Source organism: Ctenocephalides felis, unplaced genomic scaffold (genome assembly GCF_003426905.1).
Source record: "Ctenocephalides felis isolate EL2017-DRISC unplaced genomic scaffold, ASM342690v1 CF-g0.4_SCAFFOLD_01604, whole genome shotgun sequence".
Taxonomy (NCBI): Eukaryota; Metazoa; Arthropoda; class Insecta; order Siphonaptera; family Pulicidae; genus Ctenocephalides; species Ctenocephalides felis.
Window position 1 is genome coordinate 20,256,226 of NW_020537758.1, and position 17,253 is coordinate 20,273,478.

At 31.7% G+C, this 17,253-nt stretch overlaps 2 protein-coding genes and 1 long non-coding RNA gene across 7 annotated transcripts in view; 2 read left to right on the forward strand and 1 right to left on the reverse strand.

The window, feature by feature from the left end:
- The window catches only part of LOC113373494, a 298,841-nt gene extending 295,661 nt beyond the window's left edge, over window positions 1–3,180 (reverse strand). Inside the window, exon 1 of the mRNA XM_026613788.1 lies at window positions 2,969–3,180. Within this exon, the coding sequence (XP_026469573.1) occupies window positions 2,969–2,990 (22 nt within the window). The 5' untranslated portion in view covers window positions 2,991–3,180. The remainder of the gene's footprint in view (window positions 1–2,968) is intronic.
- Window positions 3,181–3,453: 273 nt separating this feature from the next.
- On the forward strand, window positions 3,454–7,448 carry LOC113373035 (uncharacterized protein CG5902). The gene is made up of 5 exons (XM_026613370.1): window positions 3,454–3,587; window positions 5,018–5,298; window positions 5,364–5,449; window positions 6,305–6,535; window positions 6,744–7,448. Exons 2-5 carry the CDS (start codon window positions 5,024–5,026, stop codon window positions 6,911–6,913), a joined length of 762 nt encoding a protein of 253 aa, XP_026469155.1. The 5' UTR covers window positions 3,454–3,587; window positions 5,018–5,023; the 3' UTR covers window positions 6,914–7,448.
- A 3,602-nt stretch (window positions 7,449–11,050) lies between these two features.
- On the forward strand, window positions 11,051–14,244 carry LOC113372998. Of its 5 annotated transcripts, XR_003366832.1 has the most exons (11): window positions 11,051–11,170; window positions 11,907–11,913; window positions 12,391–12,517; window positions 12,581–12,650; window positions 12,715–12,784; window positions 12,984–13,053; window positions 13,385–13,454; window positions 13,518–13,587; window positions 13,653–13,722; window positions 13,788–14,049; window positions 14,113–14,244. It is a non-coding gene; the product is annotated as an uncharacterized LOC113372998 (long non-coding RNA). The 5 variants fall into 5 exon arrangements; XR_003366833.1 differs by lacking the exon at window positions 12,984–13,053; XR_003366831.1 differs by lacking the exon at window positions 12,715–12,784.
- Window positions 14,245–17,253: the final 3,009 nt, after the last annotated feature.

A 17,253-nucleotide genomic window follows, 5' to 3' on the forward strand; every position in this document is an offset into this window, starting at 1 on the left:
ATTTAATGGACAAATTGCAATTATTATTTCCTATATATTTCTAGCTGTATATATACATGATATATTTTAAATGTATTTGACAGGAACATATTTGTAATTTCGTGTATAAAAGTTATAGTAAAGCAATCGCACCAGTTGGATGCTAGCCAAAAAACGAAAGTATTATAAAAAAACATCAGTGTACATTGTATTCTCTCGAAAGCCTATCTTTTATATCTGGTTCACAATCTGAATTACATAAATTAGTCGTTAAAAATGTCACATTATTTGTGCTGCCTATTAATAAAGGATTCATATGAATATTTTTAGAGTTTCATCCATTTAATTGGCAGGGTTCTTGTGATTTTGTTTTTGTAAAATTTTGTGTCATCAATTGTGAAAACGTCTACGTCTACAATATCAAACTAATTAGACAAAACATTTTTTTTATTAAAAAATATTTCAATAATGTGACTGCTTAAATTAACAATTCTATTGAAGTTGATATTAGAATTGTCAATCAAACTATGCAGACATTTAGATCCATCCTTATAAACGAAAATATCACTGAAAAATATTTGTTCAGGGCCATTTTCAGGATTATATAATTTTGCTAAATTTCAATCAAATTAAAAATAATTTCTGGAAACTCCAGAGTATATACAATTTTATCGAATTCCAAAATCACAATTTTAAATCTTTGTTCAAACATCAAACTCTTTCAAGGTACTCAGTTCATTTCCTTAACACATTTACTCAGATACTTAGATTTTGTCACCATAGTTTCGAAACCCATAAAGACATCAAACAAAAGATAATAGAGTACCTAATTAAGGCGTCCAATTAGGAAGACACTTAATATTCATTGTGAGATTGTCAAATATCCGAGTTACTTGGGAATAATTTGATCATGATCGTGGTGTTGGTGAAGTTTTGATTTTGGAGACGTCGGAAAAAGCTCTCAATATATGTACAAATGTGCATATTTAATAATAATTAGTATTGTAAAATAGTATCATCGCTTAATTTTATCGGGTGTTCGGGCAGAAAAGTGTGAAACAAACGTTATTAGTTGTAGAATTATGATTGTTTATTTCATTGAATGATAAGTTAAAGCTTTCGAATAAAAGTCCGAATGTGTACTTATCATATGCATCTATAAGAAGACAATTTATTAATAAAACGCTTCATCCAAATTCCATAGTCCTTCATTTTCAAGCAGAGAAAATAAATAAATCAGTCCTACAAATGAAAAAACTCGAATCCTGATTAAATTACAATACTCTGAGCACATATAAAACCTCCGAAAGCTATTGGCTATTCGACTGAAAACTTCTATACTGGAAATATAAACGATTTTTCACGCCGTTGACCTAATCATTACAAACAGCCGAAGGCGCTCCGGAATACTACTGATCGTAAGCTCAATCATAAAGCTGAACAAAATATAAATGATATTTACCCGACCATATATATATATATATATATATATATATATATATATATATATATATATATATATATGTACGTGAAAGTTTCATAAAACGATTGGGAAAGATCATATAAACCCTTGAAGTAATTGTTTGACAACTATTTATTCATAAAAGAATAAAATATAAAAAAATAATAAGCTGACCAAATTAGCCAATATCGACAATTAATAATAGTAGAATTTTACTAATCCGACAACCTCGCGACCTAAGCATGGTCAATTTTTGGATTTATTTTCGAAAAAAACCCTCCGTTTAGAGTAGTTACATTAGCGAGATTCTACTATATTTAATCATTAGAGCAATGTAGATAAACAACAAATTATATGTATAAAAAAATGCATAACTTGAAGATGCTTAATATTTGTTTCTTCAGTTGTTTTTGTTTTAATTGTTTGGATTTGAATTTATACAGCAAAGTTAATTGATTTTGGTAAATTTAGCGTAATTGTTGCTTTTATCATTCGTCAAATCCACAGATCTTTATATCAATTTAACAATTGAGTTGTTGAAAAAACAAGAATGATCCTTGTTTATATATAATAGTTGTCAAATTATCTATTCACTTTTTTATAGAAATTAACGAAATTCCGCAAACTATTTAAAATTTCAAATAGAAATAAAATAAAAATGAAAATAAAAGCCAATGATCTTATGGCACACAAACACTGGCTACAGAAGTTTTTATATATTATTCATAAGAACTGAAATGAAAAAAAGTATTTTGTTTTTGAATCTAATAGAAATATTCGACATGACATCAGTTTTCATCAACTTTAAGGTCATACAACTGAGTGACATTAAATTGGCTTAACGCTGTACAAAAGAGTGCATTCTGTAATAGTTGTTCCCTGCTTGTGGTGTAGGTATATATTATCGATTATAAAGATACCACGTCGTTCGTACTAAAAGCTTTTTCCGCACATTCGTAACACGAAGATAGTAATTCACATATGATGGCATGTTCCTAAAACCTGCATCGACCTGATCTCAGGAATCGATACTGGAATTAAAGTGCAATCGAGGAAACACATGACTTAACCGGAGAGCACGTGACCTAGAAAAGCACGGCGCGCAGTTATAGGGGCGCTGGACCACAAATCGTCTCCCTCGCATTGCGCATGCCCGTTGCGCTATTTACGTTTTTTTCGCGGTCGGGTTAAAAATACACCTACGGGCCCAGGCTACGCTAACAACTAACACGCGTTACGTATATTTCTTTGCGAACCAACTAAAAACACGCTGCATCATATGATTTCACTGATCACTTGAGTTTTGAATGAAAATTTCCTTCCGCGCACATTTTGAACTGAACCGAACGAGCATTTCGTTCGATAGTTCGGACACCTGGGTAATTGCGGACACAAACTTAAACTCGCATGGGGCACACTGTGTTTTATGTAACACGCGGGGTGCATTGCTTGGCGAGGGAGCGATGGAAAGCAGGGGTCGTGCAGCGATCTATTGCGCCGCGTGACATATGTGACAGAAGATCTTACCACCTTGCTTTCGCACTGGCATGTTTAATATTTCGATTAAGTCGCCGGCTCTGTCGAATTTGACGATCGTCGGTCGATTTCGTCGAACACTTTTCACACACACTCGCGACTTTTTTTCGGTCTCAACGCGGCGAGTACGCTATGCGCGATATGTCGCCGATTTGGAACGACATCAGAAAGCGAACTAGAAAAGTTATCCGAACCAGCGAACCAGACACCGCGCGCTATCAAGTCACCAAAGTCCCCGTGTCTGAGACCAACGACAGCGAGATGGATCTACGATACGAGGCACGGAAGCAGAGCAGTCGTGCGCTGACAGCTGACCTCAGGACTCGCGAGCGCGTACTGATACTATATTTTTCGATCGGCCGTGACGTCAGAAGCATTGCGATTGCAACGGGGGTTGCCAAACTTCAAACGCACCGCCGTCAGGGTTGCCATGCTAAGGGATCGCAAATCGGTAGTGCGAACCAGGCATGGGCAGGAAAATCATTACATGTCTGTGATAAGTGTTGTCTGCTGTCTGTAGAATCTAATTCGATTCCAATGGATTTATAGTATTTGCAACTATTTAGTGAAACAGAAATAGTTCATTGTGAATCAAGTATTTTTCACAAAGGTATGTTTGAATGAATATAGCTTGAAAAAATGGTGCACATGTGGAAAATCAATAATCTTTGTTATAAATTATGCAATCATTTGCGATTGGAACTATTTGATGCTCATAATTTCATGATTTTATTTTATGTTTCTAAATCTAGTTGGCACGGTAATAATGCCAAGTTTTGTTTTCAAATCAGTATTAAATTTGATTTCGATACGAAAATACTTTCTGTACAATACAAGATCCGTATAAATATCAAAAATACCACGGAAAGATGAAGCGAGCACACGTAAATATTTTAGTATTAGTATTAATACATATTTGATATTTTTATAACAATAGTATAACCCCATTCCCAATTTTCTAACTCAATAAATAATTTGTAATTATTCCTAACACTTTGCGTTTTAAAATACTGATCTATTAATTTTTGATTAAAATATGTTAAATTTGCAACATAATACTTTCTCGGTGATAAGTTTGAAATTGTGCACATGCCAGCATATTTTTTATATTTTATAATAATTTTAATACATCATTCTAATATATCTCATATATCAATTCTAATATGTCTTAATACTTATATTTTACACTTATTCTAAATCTAGTATATAATTATTGTTAAATCTCTTTCAAATCATATATCATATAATTTTTTGTATAAATTAAATAATAAATAGACCCCAAATAAATTTATTTGGGGTCTAATTCTTGAATAGGGTTGTCGGAGAAGTTATAGCTTTAATATTTCTCAATGGCATAAAAATGTTTTATTTTAAAATTTGTTTAAGTTATTTATATTTTTTTTTATTTCCTAATTCTCTTATACTTAATGGCAGTTTGTTCAATCGTATTTGACCCAGTTCACCTAAAGTAATAAATGAAGGAGTTTTAATGTGGGATTTGAATTTAAATTTAACAAATTAGAATTATTTTTTACGATACACAGGGTGATTGGAATAAAAATGCAAGAAGCGGTTAAGATCTTGTGCTCATGAAAGAAAGGTCGACAAGATGTAGTGGACGATAGGAAAAACATAACTAATTCCTTTTTTCTGTAATTTCTGTAATATATAATTAATGATGATCTGATATTATGTCATTGAGTAAATTTCAGAAATTGTTATTAGTATGTTTCTGCATCGAGTATTCGTCCACTTCAATCTCTGCATTTGTCCGCAATCAAGTGTTTCGCTTATTCCTTTTTTCTGTAATTTCTGTAATATATAATTAGTGATGATTTGATATTATATCCTTGAGTAAATTTCAGAAATTTCTATTAGTATGTTTCTGCATCAAGTTTTCGTCCACTTCAATCTCTGCATTTGTCCGCAATCAAGTGTTTCGCTTATTGATTATTCGAAAGGCGCGCTCGTTCGAAACATGTTTCGCGCTCTTATGTTGTCCTCCTGCTTGTCACAGCAGCTGTTTTCTTTCAATTCCAGTCAGAAATGCACAACGGGAGAAGAACCAGCAGTGGTGCTTGTGCGAGTGAAATTGAGAAAATGGATTTTAAAATGGCTGCCGGCTGCTGTGGAACAAAGAAACAGAAGTTAAATCATTGTTCCAATTCCTCACAGTGCAATGGTGATTCACATTTAACAAATGGTGACAGAAAAGTGATGGTAGCAGCGCCCGAGATGTGCTTTTTCTGTTTCGATGTTTTGTATTGTCATCTTCATAACCTAGACAATCCCAAAAATCCAGGGTTTACAAACGATGCATTGTAAGCATTCATTATAAAAATAGTTTATTTATAGATGTAAATTAATAAAATATTCTTTTTAAAAGTCCACTATTTGTAACTTGGAAGATTGGAAAAGATTTACGCCTTCGGGGGTGCATTGGAACTTTTAACCCCATGCATTTGCATTCAGGTGATGTAATATTCATAAATAGCTGAGAACCCCACAAAGAAAAAACATACTTAACCCTCCGTCGGGCGCAGTCCAAATATGTACAGAATCAGTGTATCTGACAGATACAGATTATAAGTATATTGACAGGAGGCTTATAGTTTTATATATTTTAATTTAATTTGCGTTTTTACAATGCTGAATATGTATATTATGTGTAAACAAAAACAAAATTTATATTAGATCAATTTTATTTTTATAATATAGCAAAATATAAAAATCCGTACATGCGCTCAAAATGCTAGACGAACAAATCTTACTTTTTCTGAAATGAATAATTTAATTAAATATATAAAAAAAATTGTCAGATTATGTTGGAATGTTTATACAAAGACTATATAAACAATTAGGATAGTAAAAACTTAGTGTTTTTTGTCATTTTGTACGTCAAATAGAATTTGGCTTAGTGCATTTTTTTAAACAAAATTGCTACTAGCAAAATATGCGAAGTTCAAAGACAATCTAATGCGGACGAATGAATAGTAGACATAAAATAACGAGGCTACTGAGATTGGAGGTCTCAATGACATCAAATTATGGAGAAATATACTAAAATGTTGGCCCTGTATATGTCAGATCGGCTGCGCCCGATGGAGGGTTAAAAGAGTCACTCTAAATTATTTAATTAATTGAAAACAGTTTCTTTGTTTTGATTCTAGTTCCCAGTTGTCAGTTTAACATTTGACAGATAATTCATTTATAGTATAAAATTGTCTATTATTATTATGAAGATCATTAAATAAAAGTTACTGCGTATAGATTCAATCTGCATTATGATTTAATCCAGTATCATAATGTATTTTCTGTAATTTTCAGGATTGCGTGAATATGCTTTGACTAGTGGTTTAAAAGATTCCCGTTTTCCCCCGATCACTCGTGATGAAATACCAAAATTAACGGTTTCTGTGTCAATTCTACAACATTTTGAGGATGCTGATGATTATATGGATTGGGAAGTCGGGGTACATGGAATTAGAATTGAATTCATAAATGAAAAGGGTAATAAGCGTACTGCAACATATCTGCCTAAAGTTGCTGTTGAACAAGGTATGTTGATCATTGCTAAACTTTAAGACATGATTTTTGTGTGAAGCACTGTTTAATAATGAGTAGTAATTGTGCTGAGTGAATATTATTAGGTTGTAAAGTTATTTGATTGCACTTCTTTATATTACAGCATTCTCACAGACATAACTTTGTATACAATGTTTCACATTTTGTTTAAATTTTAATTACTTTTGTTTTTTTAATCAAGATTGGGACCACATTCAAACGATTGATTCATTACTTCGAAAAGGTGGCTATAGAGCACATATTACTCCAGAGTTTCGCAGGACAATAAAACTTACTCGTTATCAGTCTGAGGAAATTTCAGCCAGTTATGCTGATTACATGTCATATTGGAATAAAGACAAAAGGTGCTAGCAGCGACATATAGCTGCAGTTCCAAAGCCTTTACCTACTGCAGCTTATTCGGATAACAAACATCAACCTCATTACTTTAATGGTTATACAAATGATCGCAGTAAACGAGTTCCAAATCATATGGTAGATGTTCATACAAAAACTTTCAGAAAACCCCAATATGAAAGTAAAAATAATTTGCAACCAGAGATTGCCAAATTTAATCCAACGTATCATGTTACCACAGATTCTCCAGACATTTTGGTTAAACCAATTCCTCATGTGCAAAATCCACAGATTCAACAAGCCACTTATTGGCCTATTCAAAGAAATGCTTCCGTTGTTGCATCAGATACATGGAATCTGGAACAGCGTTTTGCTGAGATAAAGATTAATTCAAATAACATAAAATCAACTCTAAATCCGAATACTGATTGTTTCTATCCCGCAAGTTACAGGTTTCCGACTAAACCTTGCACACCAAGCATGACTTATGCAAATATGCCATTGCCTAGAGTTTGTAATGGTGCCATGCCAATGTTTCCTGCCACTTACAATCATGTCATGATGGTTCAACCAACTTTTCAGCCAAACATTATTTATTCCCAAGGAGCTCGACCATCAGCCAATTATTTTCTGCCACCTCCCAATGCGGTGCATTTACCAAGTCCTTGGCTAAACCAAACTTACATCAATACAAGGCAAGACTATGCTGTTCCAGCACCATATATATCTCAAAATCAGGTACAGATGTATCCAAGCCCAGGACAATATTTGTATCCAAATTACCATGATGCAAGATATTAAAGCATTTTGTAGTTAGATTTTTTTTTAAAGATATTTAAAATGTTCTTAATTAGAATAGTTTATTTTCTAGAGTTTACATTTTAATGGTTGAAGGGACTGATTCCTTTATTATAGGATGTTACGTATATCCAAACTTATGTTAAATTTTTCTATTATAAGATTTTTATACTTTTATGTAAAAGTTTAATGATGTGCTGAATTATTGTTGTATAAAATTGATAAAGCTAAAAAGGAGAGTAGCGTTCAGTTACTTTTTATTAGAATACTATAAGTTAAATATTCACATATAAAATATTACTAATAATTGAATGAAAAATAATAAAATTTAAATAAATACGCATAAAAAAATAATTTGACTTTAAATTGGCGTTAAAACTATTTCCAATATTGGATTTTAACGTTTTTACAAATAGCTTTAACACGTCTCAGGAATAATTCAAAAGCTATATGTAATAATGTTACAATATACAGCAATATTTCAACATGAATCATGTTAGAAATTGCTTAATTTATGTGTATGATTTCGATACACATGCCACAAGGAAGCTTTGTGATAATGCATTATAATTCTTTTAAACAGAAATGATGCATCTTCTTACAACAAAATAAAGAGGGAAATAAATTAAAATTATCACTGCCGATTTCATCTCATACATTTTGTTGTGAATAATATTTCTGAATTCAGAAATAACTAAGTATTAAAAAATTTGATATATTTGTAAAATAAATTGAGATTGTTATCAAACTTATATTTATTTGCAAATAAAAGCAGCAGTTAATATCAATTATTATCTAGTACGCATTTTTATTATCGAGTGATTTATATCTTTTTATTTCTTTTAGTGATTTTTTAAAACGTTAACAAAACTCAATTGGAATCTAGCTGTTGACTGATTTTTTTATTTAGTTAGCTAATTAATCTATTTATTTATAGTATTTTCTCTTAAAATTTGTTTAAAAAAAATTATTCGATTTGTTTTAAATTACGAAAACAAGCTAATACAATCTACCAAACGATTTTATGTCTTAATCGCTTGAATCAAGTCACTCTAGAAAAATAATGATTATAATAGATAGATATTGCATTATAAAACGACTTGCTAATTTTATGTCTTCTACGTTTCAAGAGATCATTATTCGAGATTATTATAACATTGCTAAGTTTGACATCAAAATTAAACTAACTGTAAGATGCGTTTTCCTTTAACTCGAGTTGTATGAACCTCCCGATACATGTAATAATAGTCATTATCAAGAAATTGAGATTTACTACATAAATATAAATTTCAACTATATATTCGAAAACCAAGTTCTCGCTTTGACTAAACTGGTCAATCATATTAATAATCAATACACTCTATTAATATATTGCAAACAAGTATATTAGTTCAGACTATGAAGTCGATCATCATCACAATCATTAAGAAAAAATCTGGATTAATTACAAAGAAACGACCCGGCTGATATAAACCAAACTGAATCAGCACCATTCCCAACTGATCTTATAAACTTGTTTTAAAATTGCAAAATCGGTAGAGGATTTTTTGCGAAAACGTTGGAATTCTAAAGAAACGGCTCAACTGACTACAACGCTAATCGAGTTTATCAAATGGTTGTTAAATTTTTGAAGTATTTTTGTTCATGAGAAAATTGTTTTGTATCATAAAGTTTTTCTATTTTTTTAAATGTAAATATAGTAAAAATTCAATAATAATCCTTGTAATAAAATTTGGTATTATATACCAATAGAAGAAATACTCGTACGTATAAGATTCATATTAAAGTCTTATAAGGTCAACAACGAGCAAATTAATCTTATAAGACTCCAATATGAATCTTATAAAACTTCAATATGAATCTTATCTGTATAAGATGAATGAAGTTTTGTCGGTACAAGAATTCTCTCTTATTGTAAAGAATACAAAATATAGGAAATAAATATCTGATAATGTACGACTTGGAACAGAAATTCTAAATTTACCAAATATTAAAACTGTAAAAACTCTTAAGCCAAGCTAATTAACATTGATTCGAACTGATCACGATCAAAAATCCTTGAAAATGAATGGCATTTGATACAATTTATTAACAATTTTAGTACTTACAAAATAATAGCTATTTACCAGTACACAAATTTTTTACTGCACAAAAACTATTATCCACTACTTTTCAGAACTCGATCAAAAACCAATTTTGCAAAATAGTAAATTCCACTACTTAATTATCACTGCACATTTCAGCGACCAATAACTTATTAAATATTTATAAAATCCTTTAACTTTATTCACCAAATTGCAGACGATTACTGTCTATGGGCTTCCGTTAAACTAACGGCATGAAGATATAAATGAAAGGAAGGTAAACTGCCGCCATCTATGCGTGGTTGATATAATTTGTGTGTTGATAAAGGAAATGTATTTCAATGACGGAAAACCTAACTAAATCTGTACCTTTTACATGGCTATATAAGTTGCTAAAACTTCCCGTACCGTGATTAAAAATCTTGGTCTGGAACCCAAAAAAAAAAACCCAAAATGTGTATTTACACTTTAAAATCTCTATAAAATATCTGATAAAATGATATACATATGTCCAATAAACATTTTTTAATACCAACCTGATTTCACCAACTCTACTTTCAATAAGTACACAGTAAGACTCTTTTGCGCTAACTTTGTTAGTTTACAAATGTTTTGTGGCTAGTTTGTATCATCATTAGTAATTTTATTGTAAACTAATAAGTTAAAACTTGAAAAAATTGTATGTTTGTATTTATATAATATTTAATGGCTTCACGTGTTGCAGGAATGTAGAACTAAATTTTTTATCAGAATTTAAAAGCAATTCAACTAAACTATTATGATTTTATTAGAAAATTGCTTTTGTTAATAAATTTCAAAATTATTCATGTATATGAGTGATATATAAATAAAACAGTAAAAATTTGTCTGTATATTTAAAAATGTAAAAATATTTAACAAATTTTATACCTGAGAAAGGAAATGCAAACAAGTGTACTGTAGAACACAGGTTAGTGGAAGAAAATAAAATTTATTCTACACCAAATTTATTTATTTCAATAACCAACGACTAATTCATTGCAGTGTAAATTTTTAGAGAGTTTACTAAAAGAATGTAATATCGTTATTTAATTTATAAAACCCTTAATGTTAAAATTGAAGATTCAAATAAACGTCGTTTCGATTTCAAAACAGAAGAGGCGTTCGAGTTTCTGAAACGCCATCTTCGACCGAGCGAACGTGCACGCTTTGCAGTCGCACGTCTACAGGTCTTTTGCACATCTATGCTTTGCGACTCTAGGAGTTGGGAGAGGCAGTTGTCATTGCGAGTGAGAGTTCATTTCCATCGTGGCGATTGCTGGAAGAAGACAACGGGACGTCGTCGAACACGGACGAACGGGCCTGACCCTTCGCTGCCTGTGGAAAACATGCGACCTGCGAGCGTCACCTGGTACGTTGCACTTGTGCTGATTATATTTCTCTTTAGGTTTTAAGATGTTTTAGATTTAATCGAGACCTTTACTCATTTCTGTTTTTTTTTTGGAAAACGTGTGCTCGATTTATATAGTTTTTGCTCAAGTCGTACTACTGTCTAAGACGTACGCCGGATATATTTTATCTAATCATTTTATTTTGCATCATTTGGTGAACACTGTTAAATAAAACTACATATTATTTTGTTGACTGAGCAAGACTTCACAATTGAATGGCTGGCGGTCATTGTGCAGAAGAAATAATCGAAAGTAATAGTAAAAAGTTGTGAAAGTAAAAAATAATGACTGTTAATTCATTATGAGAATTATTGTGAGTACATTTATACGGATCGTTTAATTTGAAGTCTTATTTACATCTTTATCATCTGCTAATTCACTTCAATTTATAGATCAGAAGTATTGTGTAAATTGGACCACAATCATCATGTCATCAAGAATTTTAAAGCAAAATTACTTTTCCATGAAAGCCATTTTTTGTTTTAAATGCATAATTTTATTTCTTTTACTTGAAAAAAAGTTACAAATTGACAAAGAATAGTTACAATTTGAATGAATATAAAGATGCAAACGAAGACTATTCTGTGCTGGAGCGCTGCATTGCACACGAAGACAGCTTTGGTGACGCATCAACAATGACATTTAATAATGTATGTATAATCAACTAAATTCAATAATAATTTGTGTATTTTGCAGGTGCCGGGTAGGTTTGCGTTTGCTGCGTTTTTATACGAAAATTGTTACTGTGACGCTCTGAATGTGGTATTTATTGGAATTGCATTTGGCACGAATAGATTTATTAAGCGGTGATTTTGTTCAAGATATTAATTGATCAATATTATAGTTGTCACTATAACTTTTAGAAATTTACAAAATCATTAAGGCATTGAATTTCATGATTCGAATGATCACGATATGTCTTGCATGTGGGTTAATTTATTAGTTAGGTAGCATCAGTAGTTTTATTATTAATAATAACAAATACTAATACACTAATCTATTCAATTATTGAAAAATAATGTGGTCATTTGAATCATTTGAGATTATGCAATGTGGATTTGACATATTACATTAAATTTTAATTTTCACTGTTTTCAATTCATGTTAATGCATTTCATAAAAACCAAGTGCAATTCTTAAACTGCTAGTAAATTTCTACATTCTATTTCTGGTCATCAAGATGAAATCACATGGAGGCCACAAGATACCATATCAAGCAAATTGTTGAGTATCGAATGGCCAAGTATCGAGTGAAAATTCAACACTGACTCACTTCACCGGGAAACGCTCTGAAAATAATTTAAAAAGTACGTTTTTATCCATAATCAGTATAAATGTAAACAATAAATAACATGTTTATTTTTTTCCAGGTCCTTTCAACCATTGCTGCTCTGTACACTGACCCCTTCACCAGGAATCGCTCTGAAAATAATTTAAAAAGTACGCTGTTATCCATAATCAGTATAAATGTAAACAATAAATAACATGTTTATTTTTTTTTCAGGTCCTTTCAAATACTGCTGCTCTGTACACTGACCCCTTCACCAGGAATCGCTCTGAAAATAATTTAAAAAGTACGTTTTTATCCATAATCAATATAAATGTGAACAATAAATAACATGTTTATTTTTTTTTTCAGGTCCTTTCAACTACTGCTGTTCTGCACACTGACCCCTTCACCAGGAATCGCTCTGAAAATAATTTAAAAAGTACGTTTTTATCCATAATCAATATAAATGTGAACAATAAATAACATGTTTATTTTTTTTTCAGGTCCTTCCAACTACTGCTGTTCTGCACACTGACCCCTTCACCAGGAATCGCTCTGAAAATAATTTAAAAAGTACGTTTTTATCCATAATCAATATAAATGTGAACAATAAATAACATGTTTATTTTTTTTTCAGGTCCTTTCAACTACTGCTGTTCTGCACACTGACCCCTTCACCAGGAATCGCTCTGAAAATAATTTAAAAAGTACGTTTTTATCCATAATCAGTATAAATGTGAACAATAAATAACATGTTTATTTTTTTCCAGGTCCTTTCAACTACTGCTGTTCTGCACACTGACCCCTTCACCAGGAATCGCTCTGAAAATAATTTAAAAAGTACGTTTTTATCCATAATCAATATAAATGTGAACAATAAATAACATGTTTATTTTTTTTTCAGGTCCTTTCAACTACTGCTGTTCTGCACACTGACCCTTTCACCAGGAATCGCTCTGAAAATAATTTAAAAAGTACGTTTTTATCCATAATCAATATGAATGTGAACAATAAATAACATGTTTTTTTTTTTTCAGGTCCTTTCAACTACTTTGGCTCTGCACTTTGACTCCTTCACCAGGAATCCTTCCTGAAACATTTTACCAAGTATGTGATTTATCCATAATCAGTATAAATGTGAACAATAAATAACATGTTTATTTTTTTTCCAGGTCCTTTCAACCACTGCTACTCTGCACACAGACCCCTTCACCAAGAATCTTTCCAGAAACATTTTACCAGGTATGTGTTCATCCATATTAGTATAAATGCGAACATTCCTATAATGTTTCTTTCTTTTTTTGCAGATCTTCTCGATCCAACTATTACTGAAGCCTCAAATTCAGGAGCTTCCAAGCTCCTGAACACTCATTCATGTGAATGGCTCGCAAGTGGTTTTTTTTCAATGACTGTCTATAATTATGCATGATTAACTTAACTCTTATTAACTCAATAACATGACTAACCTAACTAACTTAATTATGCAGTTATTATAAAAACCACTTGTTGAGATTTACTATGAAGGTCTTAATGGGGTTACGTGGAAGACACCGCTCCATGATTAATCAGGTAATTTATTCTTTATAGTATATTTTATGAGACTTGTTACTAATTCATTGTTTTCGTTTATAGGGTAAACAACTTCAAGCCAAGTGCTCTTCAACGCTCAAGTTGCTCATGAGTGAGAACAATCATTTGATCTACTAATTATGCTGTCCGTCCGTCCGTCCGTCCGTCCGTCCGTCTCTTCACCAGAGAAGATGCCTACTATGATATATTAAATAGTTAAGTGCTTAGATGTTAATGATTTAATGAATAAATATATTGTATTTAATTTAATTTGTTGTTTTAATTTAATTATGAGCCACTTCACGGCTAAATCACATCATGCTGTAACGTAAATTACAGAAATATTTAAACATGTCTACATTTTAAAAATTTCTTGTGTTATTAATAGGGATACTTATTGAGTGCACTCTTTAGTGTAGTCAATTGTGTAGAACAGTTTCTTCACTGTTTGGGTGTTTGCAAACATCTTGCCGCATCTTGGTAAAGCTCTTTATACCTTTGCTTCGACTCGGTAGAACTCTGCGTCATTGCTTTGACTCGGTAGAAACGCGTTGACAATAGACTTTGCTTTTTTCCAAACCATTATGTTAGTCGAGTGCCTTAAACATTTAATGTGTCAAACCGATGTTTTCTCTTGTTTAAATATTATACTTTCTATTATTTCTTTAAATGGCGCACTTTTTTTTCTTAGCTATAAATATCACTTAATTTAATACACGGTTTGAAAATTGAATATTTTTAATTTTTTATACGATTTTATTCCATTTAGCACGATTTCAAATTTTATGTACTTAAATTTTTTTTGTCATATTTAATTTTTGCGAAGTATGTTCATATCACAAAAAGTATTTATGAAAGTGAAAAGTCTGAAATCATCGATAGTATCGATAGTTTGCGAACACTAGCTTAAAGATAAACAATTTTTACTGGTCAAAGCGAATGCGAATAACTGATGACGACAGCAATTAAATTTATGTTGTTGTATTTATGATTATCACTTATTCTATTTTATTTTATTTTTTACCTTAAAAATTGAATAACCTATTCTTTTTGTTCACAACATATTTTTTTAGTTCCTGAACTTGCTATATTACTTTTAATTTATATTACTTTTAAGATTAGAGTGCATATCTTTTTTATCATTAATTATTATTGAAAATAAGCATTATATATTTGATTTAATAAAATAAATATGAATTCTTGTTCTTAAAAATTCTTGTTTTTCACTAATTTTAATAGGTTTTAGAGATTAGGAACAAATCACCCATTTTTGTATAAGATCAATGTCTTTTTTTACACGGCTTCTTCTGGAACCAATCTACCGTGTAAAAACAGACTTAGGTGTATATATATATAATAATAATAACACAGTATGTAACAATAATATATATATATATATATATATATATTATACAATTAGACAAATGTTAATGTATTTTAGTCATTTTCATTACTGCAATTGTAAGAATAAATTAATATAATTGTATTATTAAATACTGTGCTACATTGATTGGAAGTTTTGAATAAAACTAACTAAACTTTATTTGAAGTGTTTCATTTCACACAATTTTCAGTGATATATGTTAAAAACGCACCGTATAGGTATAGGTATTATAAACATCAATATATTTGTTGATGTTATCATAAACACTAATATACTCATTAATTCGTTTTTCGGCGATGATTTATTATTTTGAATGAATTTCATAAAATATATTACAATTTTTGTAATCTAATTCTATTATGATCAATAAAGTTGATGAAGTTATGACTTTGACCATTTTAAATAGACTAATCTATGGTTTTTCACTCATTTCAAACATGTCAAAAATGATAACACCTTTCACTCACTTCAATCATATACTATTATTCAAAGTGTTTAATTAGTTCATTTTAATTAATATACTTTTAATATTGGTCTGTTTTACTTAACTTTGGACATAGGTAATGAAGATTATTTATTTTTTTCCTCTTTAGCACAATGATATCTTCATTTTTATTGAGATAATTTATTTTTATTAGATTATTTTATTACTATATTAATTGTATTAATTTCCCGCGACACGTTTACGCTACCACCCTTCTCCTTACTTTATACTACCTTACCTAATGCTTATCTACGCGTTAAGAACTAATATTCTTACCTTGCTTACCTCTACCACGTCTCGAACCTGCTACCACGTCCTCTCCAGTGACTCCCAGCTCCTAACGCGCGACGCCACGACGATCACGTTAATAAACCGTTGCAAAGTAGATGATATTGTATATTTTATACGATTAAAAAACTAACAGGTCATATGGCCAAAAAAAAGTTGATTTTGTGTGGCCTGTGTTGGCGTAATGGATAGATTGATGGCTTCGTACCATAAAGGTACCGAGTTCGAATCATACCTCAGGACAAAAAAAAATATTGTTCACGTTGTGGTATTTATTTAGTGTTGAATAACACAAAATTAATATTTAGATATAACAAACTAACAAGTCATGAGGCCGAAAGAAAGCAAAATCGATGTGGCCTGTGCTGGCGTAATTGGTAGAGCGATGGATTCGTACCCAGAGAGTGCCGAGTTCGAATCGAACCTCGGGACAAAAAATGGAAAGCGTGGAGTTTATTATTTATTGTAAGATAGCACAAAGATAAAATTTGGATTTAATAAACTAACAGGTCATGAGGCCGAAAAAAAGCAGATTCGGTGTGGCCTGTGTTGGCGTATTGCTAGCGTGCTAGCTTCATGTCAACAGGGTACCGAGTTCGATTCATACCTCCGGACACAAAACGCAAAATAGCGTGACTGTTGACGCTGTGGAACGAGGTATGCACGGAATCACATCCGTTCGAATTTGAGACCCCAGGCATGCTCCCCTCGATCTCGATTGAGAGGAGAGATACGCGCGAGAATCCCGCAACATCCCCTAATAAGCCCCGCAGCATCCCCAAAAAGGGAGAGGGGGGACTATAGGGGGGTGTGGGGTTCGCGAACCCGCGACCCTGTGGTCCAACCCTCCCGAAAAAGGGAGAGGGGGGACTATAGGGGGGTGAGGGTTCCGCGCGACGACCACCACTGGGTCGCGCCGGTTGAAAAGCTGGGTGCGTCACAGGTTGGGTCGGTGTGCGAGTTCCCGGAGCACCCTCTCGAGTGCAATGATGGGGATGTGGGGTGAGGGAAATGCAGTGACGAGGAAAAAAGGGGTGGCGGGGAGAGA